We start from the raw sequence: 23,867 nt of genomic DNA, 5'->3' as shown, positions 1-23,867 counted from the left end.
GGAAAAAAAACTTCTAACCTTTTGAGCCGGGTTTCTCGATTCCGAAAATATCGTTCACCCTGGAGCAAGGATCCCGAGTACTATTAAACGCAACAATCGGTAACGTTAGCTGTGGGGAACAACACAGAGTAAAGAATTCACGTTTTATTATTCCCGATACGATTTTTGTATCACGAGGAAAATAGCTCGACTGTGCGACAGGATGCTTTATCGCAGTCGCGCTTTGTGCTCTAGCCGGATGAACTTTGGTTGGGAGCTTTGCCAGCAGTTTTATCGCATCTCGCAAAGATTTGCGACCGTTCTCTTCCTATCGACATATAAAGCTTGTAGTATATTACCAGACAATACAAATATATTTTTCCCAAATCCTTAAATTCATCCAATTTCCATTCATAAATTTGACTAGCATTTCCACCACAGCTTTATTTATGGTTGGCACTGCGCGACGTAAAAAATGCGTCACCGGAAGGAAAAGCTGGCGAAAAGTAAGCTTTCACAGTGTGCGATCTCCCTTGAAAATTATTATCTTTCATTCGTTTTTTTCACACGCTGGAAAATTGTGTCCATGGCGAATCCTTGCTGCAGCTTGTGGCCTCCCACGGCTAAAACTGCTACCGAGAGAGCTTACCAGTAGTCTATAAGAACTGAAATCTCGCTCTTGAATGAACGATGCGCTATCAACAATAAGTAATAAAATTGTTTGGAACGGAACTGCTGTGGCTTCAATCCCAGCATTCACAACTGGGGGAAATCTTGTAATTTATGAGGACTTTTCTACACTTTATTCATTTATACACGAATGTGTGCATGTGTTTGAAAGAGTGAGGAAAAAACTTGCGAAAATCCCTTCGTACCAACCATATGACTAACATTCCAAAAGTGATTTCGTTTTTCCATTCTGTTGGACTCACATATGTGTATTAGGTTGCCAGACGGATCAGCGCCACTCAGGCCAGGATCTATTGAATTAGAAAAATTTATTTCCACATAGTTTTTTTTCCGGAATTTATGAGGACAATTGGTAATAAAATGCTATAATAATTTTATTGTTTGCCGTATAATTGCGTATGATTCCTTACTCACATTTCCAGCTGACGAATTTCTTCCGGTTTATTTGAAAAATAAAACATTATTATAAAACTCACGATCACATTGAAATTATGTAGACAAAAAATAGATACCAAAGTGCTTCATAATACTTATTGCCATATTCACCTGCATAGTCTCGCACATACACGGCTTTTCATGTAGCATGATTCTCTCCCCAGAGACAGTGCGAAACAGAATTTATCTTAACAGAAACAAAGAACATGACTAGATTTATAACTTTTGGCTTCTTCGGCTCTACAAATTCTCTTATCCAAGTGCCGTGAGAGTAGCGAGAGGTTCATGTATCGTAATTATTTATAGAATGCTCCGCTTGCTTGTTTCTGAATTCAAATAAGACTAGTGAATTAGAACTTTTCCCAAAAATTCTAGTGGAACTAAATCCCCTCTTAATACCTAGGACAAGCTTTTCTGCCATTTTCTCATCCTACCACCTGCGACAAAAACGATCGCAAAACTTTCCAGTGAAGGAGTTTAGCGTACGTATGAGTGCAAGAAGGATTTTCATAGCGATTTACGATTCGAGTTGGTTTTCTTTCCTGTCTACCAGCTGTGAGAACTGAATGGAAGTAAAGCTTTCGAAAGTTGTTCCAGGGGATTATATTTCCTTTTCAAAGTTCAGTTTGACTTTTGCTTGTTATTCGACAATTAAACGAAATCAGTTCGGATCACCTAAAATACTTTAAATATTTCAACATCTAGTCGTGTCAATTGTCAAATTTATTTACCATTCTTTCTACAATACATTAAACGTTTTACAAAGCTGCAACTATTTCTGAAATAACGTATCTTCAGTACACGGAAGTACGAGTCTTTTCAGTTGAAAACAAGCTGAAAACAGTAAATGTCTGAATGTAGAGGTATATAACCGAATCTTATTTTGATAAGCATTCTGTTTTGCTAAACAGATGCTAGATACTGTCCTGCAAATGGATAGCAAACAACGGATGAACTATTTTTGTAATCAAATAAAGTAAGAAAAGTAATAAATCCTGGAGAAATTCCTAAAATAATAACCTCATAAATATGTTCCTCAAAGGCATCCCTTCTATGCGACCCTCGAAATTCTCTTTACTACGAGAAAAGGAAAAAGGAACTTACATTTACACGGTATATTCCTCTGGTTGTTATTATTCATCTCACCTCCCTTGCAACTTTTTCTCCCTCAACGGTCCTTTATTTATCTGGCACAGTTGTTTCTTGTCTTCAGCATAGGGTTGCTAGTATCGAGAAACACTGGCTCTACTGATAACAACATCCTTCGTAGATTCAACCAACAGTTGAAACTGATTTCGAGCGCATGTTAGCGCTCATTTTGTTTTTTATTTTTAATTTCTAGAACCTTCCTAAAGTGGAAACTTAAACATGTTGCGCTGTTTGCTTCGGAATAGGAACATCCGAATGACAAATTACTGCTCTCCGTGCGTGAGTGAATTAGGAGTTGGATGAAAGCCATTCATCTTCTGGCATTGTTTGAAATAAACAACGCTTGTAGAAAGGAACATTTGTTCGAACTACTTCTGACTCCGGTGTAGTCTCTCGTGTACGCTACTTTTGAACTAAGCGATTTCCCATCCGTTTTTGGGCGGAAAATCTTCACAGAATAAAGGCCGAAAGAGTTTATAAACAAACAATCAATTTACTAGAAATATTTTAGAAGCTTCCTCACATACGCTGCAAAACAATCCTCCGGTCGAAACGCATGAAAGAATCGGGAGATAAATGTTTCTACTAAAACACGCATCACCGCAATTCTCCCTTTTTCCGTGCCTTCTGTATTCCATGTGCTGTCCCAACTCGAGTTTCTCCATTCGCAACCCGTTGTGATTTTAGTAGACATCAGAAGAGGAGCGAGCAAGAAAATTGAGCCAAGATTTACTAGCTCGATTAATCGGATGAGCGGTTAACTTTTTTGATCTCTGGTTCTTGTTGTACCAACCCTCGATGCTTGGCTATGGTTTCATAAATTTTTGCCTTTTTAATTCACTACACCGTACCCTGCTTCAGGGTGGATCCTGCGATGAATACCAATCGGGGATTGATTGCGTGCTGGGAATGCAACCGCACTTGTTCCAATGCGATTTACATTCGCCAGCAGGTATTCTATGACAAACTTTCGTGTGTGACAATGGTGCAATATTGGCTTTATTCGCTGGAACGAAAAACTGCTTCAATGGGTTTGATTTTATTTGGTACGATTTTATTTCGCACTCGTTACAAATTTTTTGGTGAATTACTAGGTAAATCATGTAAATATTTAATTATTTATCGCCCAAACTTAATTCAAATAAACGCATACAATCTATGCGCAAAAAGCAAACTTGTATACACTAATACGTACGGATGGAAATGTTAGTATGAAATGTGAAGTTTAATTGATAGTTATCTCATCCTATCTAACCAAAAAACAGTCTTGTCTTTCTCCATAAAATTGTATCCTGATATACCCAACGCAGCATTTATCAGAGATTAATTTCAACACAACTCCGCAGTCTGGGTGCAATATTAGGTGTTAAATCAGATAACATTTTCGAATTATAAATCTCCTGTAACCGCATACAATGACCCTATTTTATTCTGTTCAAACGTGCAAGCACTAGCACTTCTGCTAACCCGAGACAATTCCCTACAACATAGGGGTTGGAGCTTGCTAACGGATACCGTCTTATGCAAGGCATGCTGCTCTCTTCACCTGTGCTGGTTCCTTTCGAAGAGTTCCTGTGCTGTAACCTTTCAAATAGACCCATTGTATCAATGCACCCGAGGAAGCTTGCTGGTTTTTATCGAACTCACTTGATCGCTTGGCTTTACGATTATTATTATTATTTATTCGCCATTCCATTAGGGATCTATGGTTCAGTCCTCATCGGGTATAACTGTCGGATTGAATCAATCACGATTTCTTCGTTGAGATGAAACACAATTCCAACGGTGAGTACCAGTCCTCGTGCAAAGGAGTTCACTAGGTTATCACTCAATCTTCGCTAGTCCATGGTTGAATTTCAAAGAAATCGTAAATCCTCCACTGTTTTGCCACATAAAGTTGCTGAATACCCGTATAAACAGAGAACTGCCACCGCATTGGGTTTACTGGAAATCAATACTCGTTAATCTCAGCGAAGCTCTTTCAATACGTTTCTCTCTTTTTCACAAACTCGGTATTCATGTATCGCACTTATTTAGAGTACAATTATGTAGAGGTGGAACAAAAGTAAACAAGCATATTGTCCGGGAGAGGGGATTCTGCCAGGAGATGATTTTAATAACACCTTCTCGCTTTTCATCTAATGGAGTATGTTTGCACGAACGAGTTAATGCTAGTTTCATGTAACAACTTGAGCGAAATATAAACCCCCGCCACAAGAAGGATATCGCATTCTACCTCGGAGCAAGAGGTAAGATAATATTTTGCGATATTTTTCTCAATTTAACAACATTGCTCGTTAGGTCCGAAAAATGAGAAGATGGAAACTGAATGCACCGCGGAACAAAATTAATTATACAAACATAATAGTCATATTTATAACTGCTGTGGATAGATACATGATACATGGTCTTCTTTGGTTGCCTTAGTTAGGAAAGGGCTATACGCGAACGTAAGCGTGCAAGATTCGATATGCACAAGATTGCTATCTGATAGTTTTCATTTATGTTTATTATTTATGAACTGTCGGTTACCTGGATCACCGGCAGGTAAACCCTTTCATCTAGAATTACCACGAGCGAACGACTTTGTCTTTTCAATCGGCTGAGTAAAGCAGAAGATCATCAAGATTGAATTAAGATCATGACATTCGATTACTGTGATTACATTCAAAGCTACTTCGATAGAACTATAGCATCGATCCCGCCACAATTCCAGTCAACTGTGGTAGAATTTCCAAAGATGCGATAAAAGGCCAGATTTATGTTTGTTTAAATAATACCCCTCTGAGTGCACTTTATTGATCCAGAAAGATTTACAGTTTCGATTTAAAAAAGTTCTCTCCCAGCTCATACATGCTTCCCCTCCCGCTGGCTTACGATGGGAGGAGTCACCGTGGGGGATCGTTTATCTATCTGCAACCATTATAAACACTTCATTATGGATAATGTAATAACGTTTTGCGTATTTATGCACCGTGACTGGTATTTTTTTTTCTTTCCTCTTTGTCGGTACTAAGCCGAGGATGTTTTGCATCACGTTTTGTCCGAGCGTTGATGGATTTCTATTATCACGTTCTCTTGTTACTTGATACCTCGGCTCGGGAAGGAGATTGATTTAAATCGTAAACCTTTCACGAATGTTACTGTAACTTTTGCGTGCACATGGTTGGGTGGTTCTTTTAACGGAAATTAACTATCACAGGTGGTCTGAACCGATGAGTTATGTCATTTTTATGATATTTCGATTTGATTGAACCCTGATATATACTTCATACCCTATTAGAGCATGGAAGCTTCACTCTATTGAATAGATCATAGACTTATATGATACAACATAAAACCAAAGTTTCCCTTCAGGATTAACAAAATGAAATGATATCTATTTATTAGCGTTTTAATATTTCAAAGGAATGTTGTAAAAACTATTATAAGAGATTGCGTTCAAGAAAAACTAGAAATGCATAAATGAAAACGGAAACATGATGAAATGCGCACAGGAAAATCTGGCCAAAGAAAATCCAGCTTCATTATTTCTATATATTCCTAATATGAAAAAAAATAGATTAGCCTAGTGTTAATTGACAATTCATTTAAATTAGAATATTATCATTCGGACTTGTTAAATACGTTAAACTTTTGCACCAGAACCTCCCTCCACATTTCTGCAAAATATTTTTCATTATTCGCCTATCCTTTTGGTTTTTTCAAGGTATTGCTTTACAATGATATTGGGCCTTTCGATTGGACAAAGTTCTGGGATATTCGTAGATTTGCTGTCTTTTGGAATAAAAAACAATCGTTGGCGTGAACTTACTGATTAGTTGTATCAGCAGTTATGAAGACAAAAAAGGCTGGCAAACTAAGTACATTTTAGAGAAGTTTGACACCTTCTCGGCCTTTATGGTCAACCTTGAAACAATGGCGGCACTGTCAAAATCATTCAAATCCGAAATTTATCATCACGGAAACACACGGCTACAAGGGAGGGTTCAAAAGGGTTGGGGAGGTCAATGGAGGGAAGGGATCTCAAAAGGTGAGGAAGGCGGAAAAATTTGAAAGAAAAGTCAAGTTATTTGCACTTTTATATCATAATTACTCTATTGTTCATCCGATCCGATTTTCCTCACACCTTGCACATTTTATAAAACGATTTCACAGATAAGACCACAGATAAGGTACAAATAATAATTTATGTACCTATGGTGTCTGAACATGTGCGGAGTTCCACTCTTTCGAGCTGTTGTCTGAGATTTATTTCATAATATTCAAAATAGTTCAATTTGCATAAGAATCTCCCTGAATTTGATAGTTATTTTTTTCATCAATCATATGTAATATTTATTTTTTTTTTTGGGAATTTATAAAAGTTAAGTCAAGTTGAAAAAAACTTTACGACATCAAGTCACGAAAAAAACTTGTCTTCTGTGAATCGTTACTTACATATTATCTTTAATCATAAGTAATCTGCATCGAATATATTCGACAAAATTTAGGGGAGAGGGGCGGTAAGGAACGCTAGAAAATGGTAAAATTCCTTTCTTTATAGTAGATAATCCGGAAAAGTCAGCAGAACTTCGTTTCGAGTATCCGTAGATGTAAGTTTGAGAGAAAGATATAACATACTAATAGTTAAACATGACAGACATATTGAGTATCTTCCGAGGCTGGTTTAAAAAAAAACTCGTCTTTCCGCTTAGGTTCATTATCCCGCTCACATGATAACGTCCGAAGCTGTCCTTCCTTGAAGTGTGTGAACCTCAGATACTATATGAAAACTAAGTATTTAGCAACATATAAACATATCAAACAAATATGCAAAAAGAACTGGTTTTTTCTTGCTGTTTTTTATTGAAAACTAAAAGACTAAAACTCTTGCTCTATGCATTTTCCTGTTCAGGAACTTACAAAATAAAAAAATAGATTCATATGGATTGATTCAATGTTTTCGTTTTTAAAGGTGTGAACACAAGGTTTAGAGAACAACGTGCATCAAAATTTCAAAGGAATGGTATGGTACGAATAATTTATTAAATTAATGAGTATTCGTAGATCGACCTCAAAACTTTTGCAGTTATGTTCTCTGATAATATGTTTTTCGAATAAGGCAAATTATAAACATCGATATTTCCGAAAGGTCCCCCATAATAAATTTCATCTCGATATTTCATCAAATGACAAAGGAAAAATACAACTAGAACTACCGAAAAATAATTGCTCATTCTTCGTACCACCCTATCACTACTACATCTACAGAATGATTCACACAACTCAAACATTCCGGAAGCAGTGCGTGGCTTTAGGTATTGATGGTTGCCATAGGCGCCGGCCTCGAGTGAAATATTGGTAACGCATTTTGATTTATATTAGCTGTAGGTTTATTAATTGCTCGAACGTTCGGTGAGTTATGCTTTAACGTCCACAATTTAGCATGCACTTTCAAGTTAATTTATATTGAGTGCCTTCAAGTTGGACTGCACTGTTGAACGATATGTGGTATGAAACCTGCAGTATTCACGAGTTTTATTTCACTTGTTATGTAATATATGGATAGTTTATTAGATCGGATTAAATTAAACAATGTTCGATCAATAATGAACGATCCAAATACGTTAGTACCGTGAACATACACAAAGACACAATCGTTGCATTGCTTCCTGTCTTTTGCTGTTCTATTCAAATACACCAACGAGAGCAGCACTTTGTCCACAGGGAGTATTTTGTTATAAACATGCTCCTCAACGAATCGCTCGGCAAACATGGGCTTCTTGCATCTGAAATTCTCACCACCAAGCTAGATGCATTTCGATAGGAGCAACTCCTCTCCATGCTCTACCTCCATCGAAATATCTATGCATCGAGATCTCGTTAAATTATACATGATGCAGTGTTTTTGTTACCACGTTTTAATGTACATAATTGGATATATTTCATGCTGCTTTCAGTGGTTGGTGGTTGCATAGTATCGCAATCCTTTCTGGGAGCACCTTGTCGGTTGGTACAATGTTAATTGGAAAAGCATGCGACAAAAGCACCGATTTCTTTCATATATCGAAGCACAAAAACAACAAGGTGTGGTGAAACGGTCTCTTGCTGGCCTAAATCAACAACCAATAGGTTCGCATCGTTATTCACTAGAACTGTATGTTGCTGATTTAAATGGCACAGCAGCCCAATTTGCGCAACCACTAAATAACTGACTTTACGAGTCTAAACATGCCGAATCGACAGATAATAATTTTTAAACGTGCACTTTTTCCGAGTTCATGAACAGCCAGCGTCAAATCTCTGGAGGGTGAATTTTAGAACATCGATTGTGTATCTCCGGCATCCGTATCCAGTAGCCATGCTCAGGAATTGGCTTAGCTGTACATACATTTTGAGGCACTTCATTCCAACAGCAACGCAAAGCACGCATCGATGGACAGAAACGATTGTATCGCAGGAAGCCGTACACACAAAACGGAACAGAATTCGCAAAACTTTATTAGTCTGACGGGAATTTGCATGCGCTCATTCCCTTCGCACACAGGACGTTGCTGGTGGCATTCCGGCTTTTGCAACTCTGCACTACTGTTCCGGTATTGGTGTAGTCATCTCTGGAGAAACGAGTGTTTTTCCATGCACACACGACACATAGGATGCGTTTCATTAAAATTGACTGCATTTCGTTTATCGGAAACTAAAGCCCACTAGGCGAACAGAAATAGCTTCTTTGTCCACGAACTGTATATTTACTTGCCTTTGGCATGCCCGGGCAAAGGTATTCGTTCAAAATAAATATTTGGGTACGTATGAGATAAGTTATGCAACGTTAAACTTCTAATAAATTTAACATAGGCATACAAGTAGTTCGAAGCATTTGGAATCCTCAACATTGCGATATGCTTCTGAAATACAACCTAGAAGCGAGTAACAAATTTTAATAACATTAAGCTTCTTTTGACATTTACCAAAAACCAACCGCCCACCTCGGCCGACTTTGGGAGGTTGTATACACGTGAAAATAAACGATAATAAATGACCGCACGCCATAATCGCACCCCTAGAATAATTCAAACCAAGAAAAATTATCACTTCGGGATGCTTCTGCACATAATACAAACCACCGTCTGCTAGCCGAAAAAGCGCTTATTATTTATAGGACATTTTTCGCTCTCAAATTTATATTTCGCAGGGCATTATAAACACCTTCTCTTTCAAAGACCGGTGGCATGTCGACTTGGGAGCAACGCTTCTGCTTGGCTCTTCAGGGAACATAAATTTGCCCAAATAAAATGGAAGGCTTTCACGTTGGTCCTTCCCTTTGCTCTGTTTTTCTACACCTTGGTTAGCCTTTAAATTTCCTGTAACCACGTGGCTTTCGGTTGAGTTATTGTTTCCAGAACACCCCTTCGAATCGATGTTTCAAAAACACTGGCGCGATGATCAAAGAATTTTTAGTAATTGAAATAAATGTTTTGTGTCCAGTTGAAAACTTCCAATGTACTCGACCACGAATTCCGCGTTGATGCTAGATACCATAGAAACATACATTCGATTTACTGAAGAAACCATAATTCAGATTTAATGAGCTCGTTTGTGACTTTCTTTCCCCAATATCGCATCTTTCCGGTTCAGGAAACACCATTCAGAACCATTGAGAAAAAAAACTCAGAAAGAAAGTGAATCCTTCCCGAAAAATGAGATGTACAAGTATCAATTTATCTATTTTTATAGCTACCACATGTTACAAATGGGAATACAATTATTAGTATTTTCCTTGCTCTCTTTCGCCATCCAAAGCGGCGATGCGTCATTCTAGGTATTGTGAGGGTATAGTTCCTTACAAGGCATATGGTTTTAGGAAAAGAAAGCTAAATTAATAATGGTTGTACTATCTCGGATAAAGATGCTAAAAAACCTTCAGTTTTCTTGTGACCATTTGGTAAACTGATACAAGAGAAAAGCGAGGCAAAGAATATTTCGTTATTGATAAGGATATTGTAAAATAGCAGTGTGTATGTTTAGCTTCTTACTCGCTGAACGATTGCACCAGAAAACATAAACCATTTACATGTGTAGAAAAAACATACTGGCCAGAAAGTGGGAGTGAACGTGTGTGAAGCAGTACGGTACACTGATGATACAGATGACAGCTTGCGAAGCTCATAAATCATAGCAGAACAAGACATTAAATTATCTCATATTTCGATTCACTCGGATGAGGAAAATGTTCCTCCTAGGGCCATCCTTTTCCTTGTGAAACTTATGGTTTCAGAGAGAACCGTTAGTTCTGTTCTCTATGTTTTTACAACATGGCAACAAACGGCAAACGAATCCGCTGACCAGCTGTTATCTTTACCTACTTGCAGTGGTCGACTATTCGATCGAACCGACTATAATGAGAAACTACTCCGAAAGGCGGTCCGAAATCTTCGGAAATGTCGTAAACAGTTGGGTTCCAATTAATCTCTTTTCCATCGAATGATTCACAGATATGTGGTGGGAGGTGATGCTTTCTGGATCATCCTGTGGCGAATCGACCGCAGCAAAGAACTGTATTTTCCTCGGCGAAGAAGAAAAGAAAATTGAGAAATTTCGCTGACATCAGTATTGGTCATATAAAGCAAAATGAACGGAATGATGTCAGGATGGTAATATGTCATTGGAAATGTTTCCCATGTGTGTCGTAAAACCAACGACATATTTGCTATAGATTCTATTGGTTTATTTGCTTATTTATAGTTGGATACAGTTGTGAACGGTAAATACATGAGCGTACGCAGTTTCGTCGATTGGGGGACATAACGCGATTATGTTTTCATCATTCACATTCTCATACACAACCAAATGCTAAACGACATAAACCGAAAACGATATATGAATGAAACATGTGGACGAATCCCACATACAAGATTCGAACCTACAACCGTTTTTATATTGTAAATCTGTGATAGTACCTGAGCGAATAATTTTTGGCAAAATGTTCTACATCACAGATTATGCACCGGAACTGCCGTAAAATTTAAAATGAATGAAATTGTCATACTATTATTTTTTAAAATATTTCTTATCATGAATGTTGTGATGAATAAACGCTTTATTGTTATAGCTAATATTTTGAATATGATGCTCCGTACGCTCAGTGAAATTAAATTAATGGAAACAAGAATAACAGATCAGATAATGGCCGCCTCAAGATTTTGGCACCATTTCCCTAAATAGCGTTGACATGTTTACTTTTTCTCTTCATCGTTCGTACCTTTCTAGCAATTTCCGAAAAAAAACTTTTTTGGTAGTTTACTAGTTTTACTACTATTGAACAAGAGATATTTTACCTAAAAAAGTATCTTCTAGCTGATTCCAATATCTTGTATAGTTTGATTTGAAATCTTCTTATAATCGTCAAACATACTTTAACAGATATATTTTCATGCGTTTTTTTCCTAATTTGAATTCAAGACTTAAAAAATCAGGCTTTTACTGATCCCTATTTACAAGTTTTTAGAAACTCATCATTTCTAACAATATTATAATAATAGAATGAAACTTTCTATCAGTTCAAGTTCGCTTAACATAGATCAATCACGGTTCGCATGCTGTTTTACTGCTCATACAATAACGTTAAACTTTTCACTCAGATTCCGAAACCCACCTTTGCTCGAGCCAAAGAAACGTTTTTTGACCACTTACCCACAATTTTTATAATCAAACGACACTTCACCGAATAATCGCCACTCCGTTTGCTGCCGATGCCCCATCTGTATGACATCCGAAAACAGAAGCAGGCTCACTAGCGGAGATGAAAAAGTTAGTGAACCGTTCCCTTCGGCAGGAAGGGGAGGCATCCAATTAACGAAAAACGATAAATAAAGCTCCCTGCGGATAGTCACCATTAGAGTTACGGCTAGATAAAAACGAACCGCCGAAAATAATGAGGAAAAAAGTATCGTCTTGAACTGCTAACCGTCCCATGGGGCAGCATCCGAAGTAAATCGTTCTTTCTTATCAGGACCACCCGAATTCAAACCCAAAATCTGTTGTTGTTTGTGCAAGAATATTTTAGCATATGTGAAGAGTGAGCATTAGCCTTGTTAAATTTGTCTTGGTTGGAGCACAGCAACTGGCGCAAATTGAGCAATGAGGCTGAAAGAAGCCGTTGTGTAACGGGCAATTTTTCACGCCACCAAAAGTTTGGTCTACTCGAGGCTGAGATTTTCCGCGTGTTCAGGTGCCGGATGGTCGTTAAGCCCTTTTCCCCGCGAGACTCACCACGTGCGTGTGAGCGAGTCGATGTAGCTCATAAACATGGATCCTAGGATTTCCTTTTCTTTCGTTTGCACTTGCTCGCATTTCTAGCGGAAAGAGGATCGAACGTTATAAGCTCAAACAAGTGAGGGAATGAGAAGGTATTAGAAATAAATATGGTTGAAAATGAGTAACGTGCTGGAGGTACATGCAAGGAGGGCGAAGAAAGCAGAGAGAAGGCGAAAGAAATAAAACATGGTGTGAGTCGGTGATTTATTACCATGCTATATCAGTCATGAAATTTTCTAACAACTTTTCGGTACAGCAGCAGTTGGTGTATGCGAAAACAGGAGAGAAAATTAAGTGGAGAGAGAAAAATTATTACCAAGGAGGAGTGTGCCCTGCTGCCAGCGTACGCCCGTGCGTAAAAAGGACCGATGATCCTGGGAGCGATTTTGTGTAAGAACGAGAAAAACGGGCACCGAAGTGAGGGTGGGTACTAAATTAAGAGCATCCCTTATTATAATGGCATTTTTATGAGGTGCGGCGCTACGTTCGGTGGCTGCGTGGTGAGAATCAGTTAGTCAAAGGTGTTTGCTTTATGTTAAGCCTTCAGAGATTTAGGCAAATGACCAAAAGCATTGAAGTTATTTACTCAACAATGTTCGTATTAAAAATGAGAGCCGCAGATCTTCGACCTATTAATATCATATGAGAAAGATTAATGTGTTGTAGAAAAGTAATTATAATCATTTGTTACCACGTTCGTTGACTAGTAGTCCATGTTTTCGAATCCCCACCTAAAGGGGGAAACGCATAGCACAAGGCAATTGAGAACGAGGAGTATCAGCAAGGATACCCGTAGATCCAATGGACTCAATTAGGCTTTGCAAGATTGATGCGAAAATGAGCGCAATAAGGTACCGTTTCATGCGGTAGTAAATCACAGTTTCAGTAACGGATGAATGAGTTAAGTGTTGATTCGATATGAAGTAAACGTGATTAGTGTTTTTATCATCTAATGCTTTTTTCTAAAATGGAAACATCCTGTTCTGATTACGGGATGTCATGGGACAGAATTAGTGACATCAACTCATAAAATCAGCAGTAACGATTATAAGATTCTTAGATTACAATTAAGCAACAAAACGAAAATACACAATACCAAGGCCTTAATAGTTTATTATTGTTTTTAATTCTCCCGTTTCATTTGCACAAACAAGACCTTTTTTAACGTCATCGTGTTTTTCCGAAACTGTATTTACATATTTCTATGTTTACTTTCACTTTGTATGCTAAAATAAAAACACATAAAACATTATGCTTTCAACAGTTTAGGTTATTAATAATACATCACTGATGTCTAATTGTTTCCAAAACATTGATTATTTTCACTAGAATCAAAGCTATTTCGAGTTGAATTGCAGTCTTGCTGCTCGTTCATGTTATGCATTTGAAAAATTTGCAGTCATATGAACTCAGCACATTCAATATACATACGTTTCAAATGAATAAAAATGACTGCTTCGATTACTCACGCACAGAATCAGTAATCACGAAGTGAAGATTCAAAATGGATTTTCTATACACTCATCGAATGTATTTGGAGTTTAAATCACAATAAAATTAAGCTATATCAGAAGATTCTGACAATATCGATGGGAAACATCACTATTACCAAATAGTACAGTTTCTATGCAAGTTTCAAGATTATCCGATGGATCCTTTCTATATTCTTGATTCTGGTTCTTACACAATTATTCATTTTCATTTAGGATGTATGCTAAAATACTTCAAATATTTAAATAAAAATCTTCAGTTCTAGAAGTCCCAATGATAGTGAATGGTATTGAAAACTTTTTATGAACGATAGAACCACCACCAATATTGTTCAGAACTGATTATGTCCATTATATCAGAATATTAAGACATAGAATAGACGAATTTTTCTCAGCGTAACCATTCATTCTGTTAGTTGGCGACAGGTCTGCAATTTTTACTGTCTAATATATCGCCATAAAATATTTTGGAAATTAAAACATTTGGTTCGGATTCTTACTCCACACAAATACAAAAAAATCACGTTACTCGCACCAATTATGTTCTGATACTATGTTGATAAAGCAATAGAAGTCGTGGGAAAGTCCGAGAATGGAATTTCCTATTATTCAGTTAAATACCACCACATCATGTCTCTTTGTCAGAGCCTGTTTTACGCAGTTTGAAAAATTGTTGTTGATTCCCCAAACACAGCACATCATTTAAATTTATGACAGCTCGTTCTCGTCAATGCAGTTTTAACAAAAAAAAATGATAAAATATTTGAGAGCTGTATTGTTCATCAGTTAAAAGAATTCTATCAGAAAAAAGGCGGGTGGGTAATGTCAGAGACATAGCTGGATGTCGTGAATACAAAAACAACTGGCATGTTCCTTAATACTTCCGAATATCAATTAGTTGATCAACTGTATGAAATATGTAAGCATTCTCCTTTTTCACTACTAGAATTTGAAACGATGCACCTAAACTAAAGTTTAGATTAGTTACATTAAACATTCTGAAACACAATTAAAAATTATGAAATGACCAGTATAGTTCTTTATAATAAAAATATAGTTTAATCTGTATACGTGGCAACCCTGTTTCGCAGGGCATAATTCCAAACGACACCCATACTAGTATAAAGATATGTTCTACATCAATATTTTCATTTTCGCATTACGTTTGTCGCAATTGACAGGTGCAAACTTTGTCTACCTTCATTTTGATAAATCTGATGCTTTTGGTACGACAGAGATAATTGAATTAAATTCTACAGATCGCTGAGCTATGAGCTTTCGAAATACGCATCATGAGTTTTCCTCTTTGCTACTCGTTGATACCTAACATTTCAGAAAAGTTTAATTTTGAATTATTTGACATTATGTCACACAACTGAAAATTTCATCATAAACTTGTCATCATGTTTCCATGTAGCAAAAATTATGTTGATACGTCGTAGCAAAAATTATGATGATACGTTAGATACAACAAGAGATATTCACGATCAAAAACTTATCACTCTGGTTGGTAATACTTTGTATGTAATTGATGCAGAGGAGGCCTATTAACAAGTGTTTTGGTGTTTGTTATGGACATCTGCGATTTGACGAAAATAACAGTATGAGTTTAAGTTCCAGAGACACACTAGTGTATATAATGGCTTTCAAGTTCCGTTAAAAAATTCTCGGTCCGATTAATCAAACCAAATTTATCGTGACAAACGATGCTCGTAAAATGCGCTAAAAGGACGTTTGATTCTTCTTTCCGCTTCATTTGTTTTTCGCTGTTACAATTTATGAAAGGTCAACGGCAGGGTTAAAACTAAAAGCTTGAAATCGACACCAATCAGTCGTAAATATTTGCTTCTTTCACGATTCAACTCTTTTTTTTTCTTTCTAATATGCTATACCGCGGGCGTTCATAATTCTTGTTCAATTTATAGTCATCTTTCATCACGTGTCCAGACGATAATCGATTCGCCCATTCGCCGGGAAGGTGTTTATGATTGAAGACCAACGCGTACCGCCATGTCTCGCAAATGAACTTCCATGCTGGAGAAGCTGCCGTGCTCAACGGAAGATAAATCATCGATTCCGGCTAACTATTGCACGGAAAAGCACTCCGACTTTACGGTGCGGCAGGAAAAAATATTGAGCACAATCAATGATTTAAAATCGTTTAGCGCATGGGGATCTGACCAGCCGGATCGTGACAACGGAACGATCGCTTTGCTTGCTGAGACCAGAAGATTGTTCTCCCAACCGGGGAGAGCTCACAAGACAACATGGGCCACGGGAGGTATTATTTTCTTGCAAAATTCTACGGTACTTGTACATTTCACTTATCGCAAAATTGAAAAAAATCCTGTGAAATACAACCAGAAAATGCTGGCTAACGAAACATGCAACGTGTCTGCATGCACGACGGAGGATGCAACACTGTGGGACTTCATTAATTTTTTGCTGGTAAAAATTTCGGGAAGAGGTTAGGCATCTATTTTACCACAATAAATCGAAATAGGCTTAAAATTTAGTTCATTTATTACACACTACATTTTTCTGAGAGCTCTGATCATACTGTCTTATTTGTATTTCGTCGTGTAGCGCAAACTTGTTTTTAAACACAACCTGTATAAAAAAGGAAGAGAATATGTTTTGATAACGAAAATAAATACGACCGAACATGGCTCGTTCGTTATTTCAAGATTGTCATTTTTCTTTGGTTGGTGTGTTGGTGATGCTCTTCTTTCGCATCCAATGGCAAACCTCCAACGAAAACATTCAAGCGGCTGATTCAGTTTTTCTTTTTATTATCGATTTTCATGCTTTTTACCGTCATGTTTTTGATTCATTTGTAGCGATCCCTTCCTTCGGCTGGCACGTTGAACTTTTTTATGCAGCAATTGTAAGGCCTGGTTGCTTGCTCTCTTGTCATCGTCTTCAACCTCGTCTTAGTCGTTGTTGTCGTTGTAGTAAAACTTCGTCGTGAGAAGGGAACCACATGCTCACTTCACTCAACTTTTCCTCCGACCGGTTTCTACACATACGCCATCCATCCCAGCCCAGACAGATTGTCCGTGTGTGTGGTATTCAACATTGAACCATGACTTTATTATTGTAATTTTCTCAATTGTAGGTTCAAGTTGCACCAAACTACACTACTATTGGCTGGGAGAAATCAATCTAGCTGGGGTCTAATTGGCCCGAACGAACGCCATGTTCATCGGTACAAACTGATTTGCATTGCTCCAGGGTCGCTCGCGAGAATGCACCCAGCAAAGATGGTGCAACTTAAGCAATTATACCGACCAAGTAGGGTTGAGCTTTTCGTTTTAGGTATTCACTGAAACCGAGACAAGGGTAAACTAAATTATTTCTTAATTTTCTTATGCTCTGTATGGCTTCAACGTACCTTAAATCCAGCCACTTTTCTAAAGTACAGTTGATGACAGACAGGATACACCTTGCGGCAGCTGCATGCGAACAAATTACTCAAACGTCTGTCTAATTTTCTACTGCTGCCGCTTCAGTTGTAGATTGCTATCGGATTCGGCTTAGAGTGTTTCGCTTAGGTAGCACTTCGTTTGAAGGTTCGAGTGCCGTAGAATATCTTGGTAATTTACCGTTTCGACTGCATTCGTTTTCACAAATTATGTGCTATGGCATGCCTGTCTCCTAATGATAAAACTTAGATAAAAGCCTTCGCAGTTTGTTCGATCATAGATCAACCATCAACCGAAATAATATAGAAAGATGAGTATACGACACGTTTCGGGGGTGGGGCTTATCTTAATTGTCATTCCAGTTCCCGGACAACCGTTTTTTTTTCGTGAAATATAATGTTCGAAAATCGATAGAAGAAAGTGAAACATTCAATTAATTGGGAGGTTTTTTAGTGCTATCAGAAACTGAGTCGCTACAAACTGATAGCATTGCACACAATTACCAATGATTCCGTAAACGACGCAATATGTTCATTTCTGTGCACATTATTGTCATAGGTATTCTGAATGAAAATTTTCTATGAGTACATTAATACAATCATCAACACTGTGAACAAAAGAAAACATTGATTCAGCATCATACCGTCCTTCTGAAGACTAATTCACGAGGGAGAAAGTTAGATAAATGATGCTCCCAGCAAATGGAAATTGTCATTCGGAATCTTTAATTTTCCGGCCTGTTGTGTGAGCGTGTTTCAGAATCTATAAAAAGGGGAACGTGATTTATGTTTTTCACAACAGAATTGAGAGAGATAGAGATATGGCACCATTTTCTCTTTCTGTATCCTGTTGCAAGTTAAATTTATCTTCAATGCTCCATTTATTTATAACAGTTTAACAAAGGTCTTCGAAAAGTGTTCAATAAGCTGAAATTAAAGGTCTTATTGTAAAGAAATATTCTGATGCATCTTGTTTCATGCAATTTCTTGGGCCATTTCGTCAAAGTTAAAATTATGATTAAAAAAGTAAAGCGAAGTGAAATTCCATTGATTGGGATATAAGTTTTTTTGAATTTTATAATAAGATCATAGAAACTTCTAGCATATTTGAGACATACTGTTTATTGTCTCAATTCATGATTATAATTTGTATTTGCTATGTGAAGTCATCATCTTTATGTATGTCCGTGTATTGATCAAGCGAACATAAAATGCGATTGTTTTCCCTAATCTGTACCGAATTTACAGTGAACTCCGTCATCATACTGCGGAAAAGATGAAAAGGCCGAAACAGAATTGATCTATCTGTGCTTCCAACTCGACTTATTCCAGCTAATCCCAGCGGAGTTCAGATTGTACGCTGAACGAAAAGCGTACAAAATGTTCATTTCATTGGGGCATTTCACGTCGTATTCGTTGCTTCCCCATCGTGAATTCTGATACCCACAGAGACTTTGAACCATTTTTAACCATTCGGAATCGAGCTCGCTGCTTTCCGTTAATATAGTGAAGCGAATCTTGATTTATGTCTCTATTTCTCGCATATGTCTCCATTTTTTGTGTATTTCAGAGCTCCCACTAATGACTGCAAGAGTGGAGCTGAATATTTAGGCCGAAGCCGACTAAAAGAATAGATTTGTCTATGAGAAACTGATAATTATAACTTGATTCTCGCTGGTTTTGCTTTGGGTCCGGTCCAATTGCCACCAGCCGTCGCCACCGAAATAACGAAAAACGCCACGAAGATATTCCATTTTCGTGTCTTAATTTCAAGCGTGATCGAGGTTCTCATGACAGCTTTTTGCGTGTCCCTTGAATGCCGCAGCAAATAACAGGAAAATAGTCGAATTTTCGGAGCAACATTCAAAATTATAGCCTCGAACCGAGTGGTGAATTGGATAGCTTTTTGTCAGGTATTTTGCTTTCCCAGCAGTAATTATAGTGCACACGCGGTTATTTCTACCCCTGAAAGAAGAAATTCCGGCCCTGTGTGTATGTGTACTTGAAGCGGAGGCATTCACGACTGTTAAGAAGGAAAAAGAACGGAAGATGATAAAAGTGCCGCTTGGAACGATCGAAAAAAGTAGGCCGTTGAACTTGTTTTCCCCTAAAAAAAAGACAGAACAGAAAACAACAGCAGTCAGAGGGAGGCTGAGCGGAAAAACATTTTGAAAAATGCTTTTCTGCTGTTCAAGGTTTCTCACATCTACGGTGTCGAGGTTGTGTTAAAAGTAAGCAAACTTGCTGTGGGGGAATAATGTTTGGAGCAATGGAGAAACTCAAAAATCCTCGAGATTCCTTGCATGATCCCGAATGGAAAAAAAAAATCAACAATTGAGTTAATTTTCCTTCGTCTTTTCGTGTTGCCCAGCATTTTTTTCTCTTCAACATTTTTCAATATAATTACATTATAATTGATCAAATAATACATATTTGTAGAATCATTGTTCATTCGTTTCAACTTCATGACCCGAAGCTATGCTCGGTGAGACGGCAAAGAAGGGGATTAATTTGAATAATTTTTGACCGGGTCTTTGTTGTTGTGCAGGCGCTTTGTGTAAGGCGGAGCAAAATAATAATGGTGTGATTACAAGGTTCATACTCCGTTTTAATGATTTTTTGGTGGCCAGATCATGGAAGATATTTACCGAATAACCAATAAATCTGTGGGAAATAATCCAGACTGATATCGATTAATCGTGTGCTTTTCTTTTCTCTGCCTTTTTTTTTCAAGGTGCTAACGGACTACGACGACGGGGCCGACAAACATACACCCGATACCAAACCCTGGAACTGGAGAAAGAATTTCATACCAACCACTACCTGACCCGTCGGCGCCGAATCGAAATGGCCCACGCATTGTGTCTGACAGAACGGCAGATCAAAATCTGGTTCCAGAACCGTCGGATGAAGCTGAAGAAGGAAATTCAAGCAATCAAAGAATTGAACGAGCAGGAAAAGCAAGCCCAAGCTCAGAAGGCGGCAGCGGCAGCGGCAGCAGCAGCCCTGCACGAGCAAAACTAGGGGTTAGATCATACCAATCACAGTAGTTCTAGTAATTATTTATACTAACTTAAGTGGGTTCTAATGTTTTTGGTTAGAGCGTCAAGCTATTTTTCTGCAAGGAAAGTTGTTTTAGTTCTTTTACATTTGTTTAACTGACGCGTTATGTTTTATCTTTAGTTTCGTTTTCACTTTCGAAGAGTATGCGTTTTGTTTTTAAGTAAATTAAATTTGTAAAAAGAAATGTTGCTAAAGAGATTAATTTAAAAATACAACTACTAAAACGCTAGTGAAAGGTATATAAAAACACTCTACCCCTGTTGAGTGCTACTCCCGTATTTGGGGATGTGTTGTAAAAAGATTTGGTTCTAAGTAACACGGGGAAACATTGTACAAAAATTCTGGTAAAAGCCATTTCTTATTCTCAACTTAATCTCAGTTGATCCTTTGTGATGTGGTATTTGCAATACATAGATTTATCAGTACTTGGAAATTAATACGGCTAAACTGAACCATGTAATTCTACAATTGTCCGCCTTGCTAAAGCCAGATTTCTTTGTTCAATAAGTAGAAATAAGCCTTGTTATCTCTATCAGTTTTTAGGTTTTATTTTGTACATAAACATTAAACCTTTATACTAATTTGCAGCACTGGACTGTAGGTTCAACAAAATCGTACTTTTTTCTTCAACTGTATTCTATCTTGTCCATCCACTACGTCTAGTTCCCCATTGTCCAAAAGATAAATCGACAACAAACATACGTACATTTTTGTGACATGAAACATTTTTCAAACTCTTACCATTATCAATGGTTGAAACTGTTCCGAGAAACAAAACAAAATACCGTAGTAATGTATTGTTCATGTACTTATTTATTGGAGGGAAGCTCTTGTAAATAGCAAAGGCATCAATTTTTCCTCATCAATTTTAGTGCAATAATTTTACTGACCGAAAAAAAAACGTCTATGAAAATTACAAAAAAATATCGTCCAACGGAATGATGATAACAATACAAATTTCACTATTGAAGGCAAATCTACCAAACGAAACCCCTATCTGTCAAGAATAAATCAAAGCTGCATGTGTAGTGAAAGCTCGTCGTAGTGTAGTTTAATCTCCACTTTTTAGACCCACCCCACAAGAAATATAATGAAAATGTCACGTTATCTTTTCTACCCTAATTATTTTCACCAGTTCCATTTAATCGCATTTTTTTTCCTTAACATTTCGTGTCTTCGACTCGTCAGTGCATAATAGTTTATGTTGAATTGTTATGCCATCTAGCAGCTTAACATAAACCGCTAGGAAGACGTGAAGCTCAAACACTGTTTGGGTAGTAACTTTTTCGAATTACCGAAGGTAAACTGATTTCGATTTACTGGTTGAATTATGTAGTGAGCATTTAAGGGTAAGTTGATTTTGGTGCTTAGGACTTATAAGCGGTTTTATTTTTCCTTGTACTTCGTGAAAAATGTGAATGAGGCTCTATGCCCTAAGCGTCAAAAAAGGCTAACTCATGAAAAATCATTATTATTGTTTTTTTTTACTCTCAACCGAGAAGATGATTATAAGCCAAAATATTGAATTGGTAGGAATACTTATTTTTCCTACCGTATGACTGCAGTATCGTCTTCTATCAAACCAATATCTGTAATTATTTCAATCTAATCAATTATCCAAAAACATTCAATCTCAACGAAACACTCACCAACCCAGTGACAGATGCTCCTAATTGTGTGAAGGCAGAAAAGAATGTTGATGAAGCATACGTAACAAGCCGACAACAAAAGTAAAAACAAAATGTATACGTAACTAGGTGTTAAGATAAAGTATATTTAATATAAATAAAACAATTAAAAAGCAAAATGAAACGCAAAAAGTGGAAAAGTTACAAAAAAATACACAAAAAATGCAAAAAATAATTTAAAAGTAATGGAATGATAAAATAAGTAAATAAGATTTTTATAGTGGGTAAGTAACTTAATTGGAATGAAATACTGAAGCAAGACACAAAAATCACATAAAACAAAAGTAATATATTCCAGTGAGTAGAAGAAAAGATTAGGGCTGTCAATATTTGACGACAACAAATAAGCAAGTGGACAGTTCCTATATGTGAAAAAAATGGAAAATAAATCATTTTCCCTGTGTCGAATGAGCGCATGAATGTTCATTGATTACGGAAAAACTATGGCGAAATAAATGACTATAAAAAATTAACAATAATTGTTGAAAGGCACTAAGTGCGTTCGATTTAGAGTGAAAGAAAGTCCATGGAATGTTCGTGAACGGCTTCGACCGAGGTCTTCGATATTGTTTTTTTTCTCTTTTCCTTGACGTTGGCATGGAGTCACTGAGCTAATTTACGAAGTGCTGAGAAGGAGTAAAATGACTGAAACGATTGAACATAATCACCATCTCTGAAACATGGTGGTCGGCAGCGCGTTAAGCTATCTGTCTTGCTGGAAGAATGGAAAATGCCAAGAAGCCCTCGAGCAAGACTTGATACAATAAATTGATGATGACAGTGAAGCCGCTCCAGCAACATATTATTACGGATCATGTTTGGTTACCTCGCAAATATGCAGCTTGCTCTTTCCGATCGTGTTTTGAAATTGGTATTTAGTTTGCTTTGTACTTACCTCGATTATTTGGAAACACAAGGCCTCTCAAAATGGAAAGTCGTCCATCGAATCATGAGCAAAATGTCTTCCGTGCTGAGATTCGAGCAGTAGGGTATTGCGCTTGAGCCATTTCAGGACTCATTTTCTACCGTTTCTCGATAAATATGTATTGAAATAATCTCCAATCGAAAATTCTATTGGTGCATCGAAAACCAATGTTATTCAAATCACAAAACGTTATAAAAATTCCATTATTTAACCTGCAATCTAGTAATTGACATAGCAATACCTCTTTTTTCAGGGGTAGTCACGCTTGGAAACGTACTGCACCCAGTTCACTAGTGTGACGGTTAGATGATCAAGTGAAGCATCTTCATGTTATTTTATTTCTATCTTTGTTTTAGGTTGTTTAATTTACAAACACTCAAGTTGAGTTGAAAAGTATCTAGCAGTGGCAGATTCATCATTGTTGAATGTGGCTAATTGGTTTCGTACCCAAACAGTTACGGAAAAATATTACAAATATTTCACTTTAAAGGTATGTGTGTGTGTGTGTTTAACCTATACCAAGTTCCATTGTTTGGCAGTGGTTCACAAGAAAAAATATGTTTCCCTGTATTTTGTTTATACATGCAATTAACTTTAGTCACGGACTACGAATTACGATGACCCATTTTGTATACAAAATCGAGATCGAATTACGATGACCCATTTTGTATACAAATCGAATTACGATGACCCATTTTATAAACGAAGCAAATCGTGTTCCGAGGTCA

General features: G+C 37.2%; 1 protein-coding gene across 4 annotated transcripts in view; it reads left to right on the top strand.

Annotated features, from left to right (window-relative positions):
• LOC131428861 (homeotic protein ultrabithorax-like) overlaps positions 1-22,693 on the top strand; it is a 349,128-nt gene extending 326,435 nt beyond the window's left edge. For 2 of the 4 annotated variants that reach the window (XR_009229404.1, XR_009229405.1), the window contains exon 8: positions 20,198-20,272. Coding sequence is in view for 2 of the 4 variants with exons in the window: in XM_058592926.1 (XP_058448909.1) it covers positions 20,198-20,487 (290 nt within the window). In the remaining 2 variants the exon portion in view is untranslated. Of the gene's footprint in view, positions 1-20,197 lie in introns of all 4 variants that reach the window. The other 2 variants (XM_058592926.1, XM_058592920.1) reach the window with 1 other exon arrangement.
• Positions 22,694-23,867: the final 1,174 nt, after the last annotated feature.

This window comes from Malaya genurostris, chromosome 1, assembly GCF_030247185.1.
Source record: "Malaya genurostris strain Urasoe2022 chromosome 1, Malgen_1.1, whole genome shotgun sequence".
NCBI classification, from domain to species: Eukaryota; Metazoa; Arthropoda; class Insecta; order Diptera; family Culicidae; genus Malaya; species Malaya genurostris.
The sequence above is the reverse complement of the archived record's forward strand: the minus strand, read 5'-3'. Positions and strand labels throughout refer to the sequence as shown.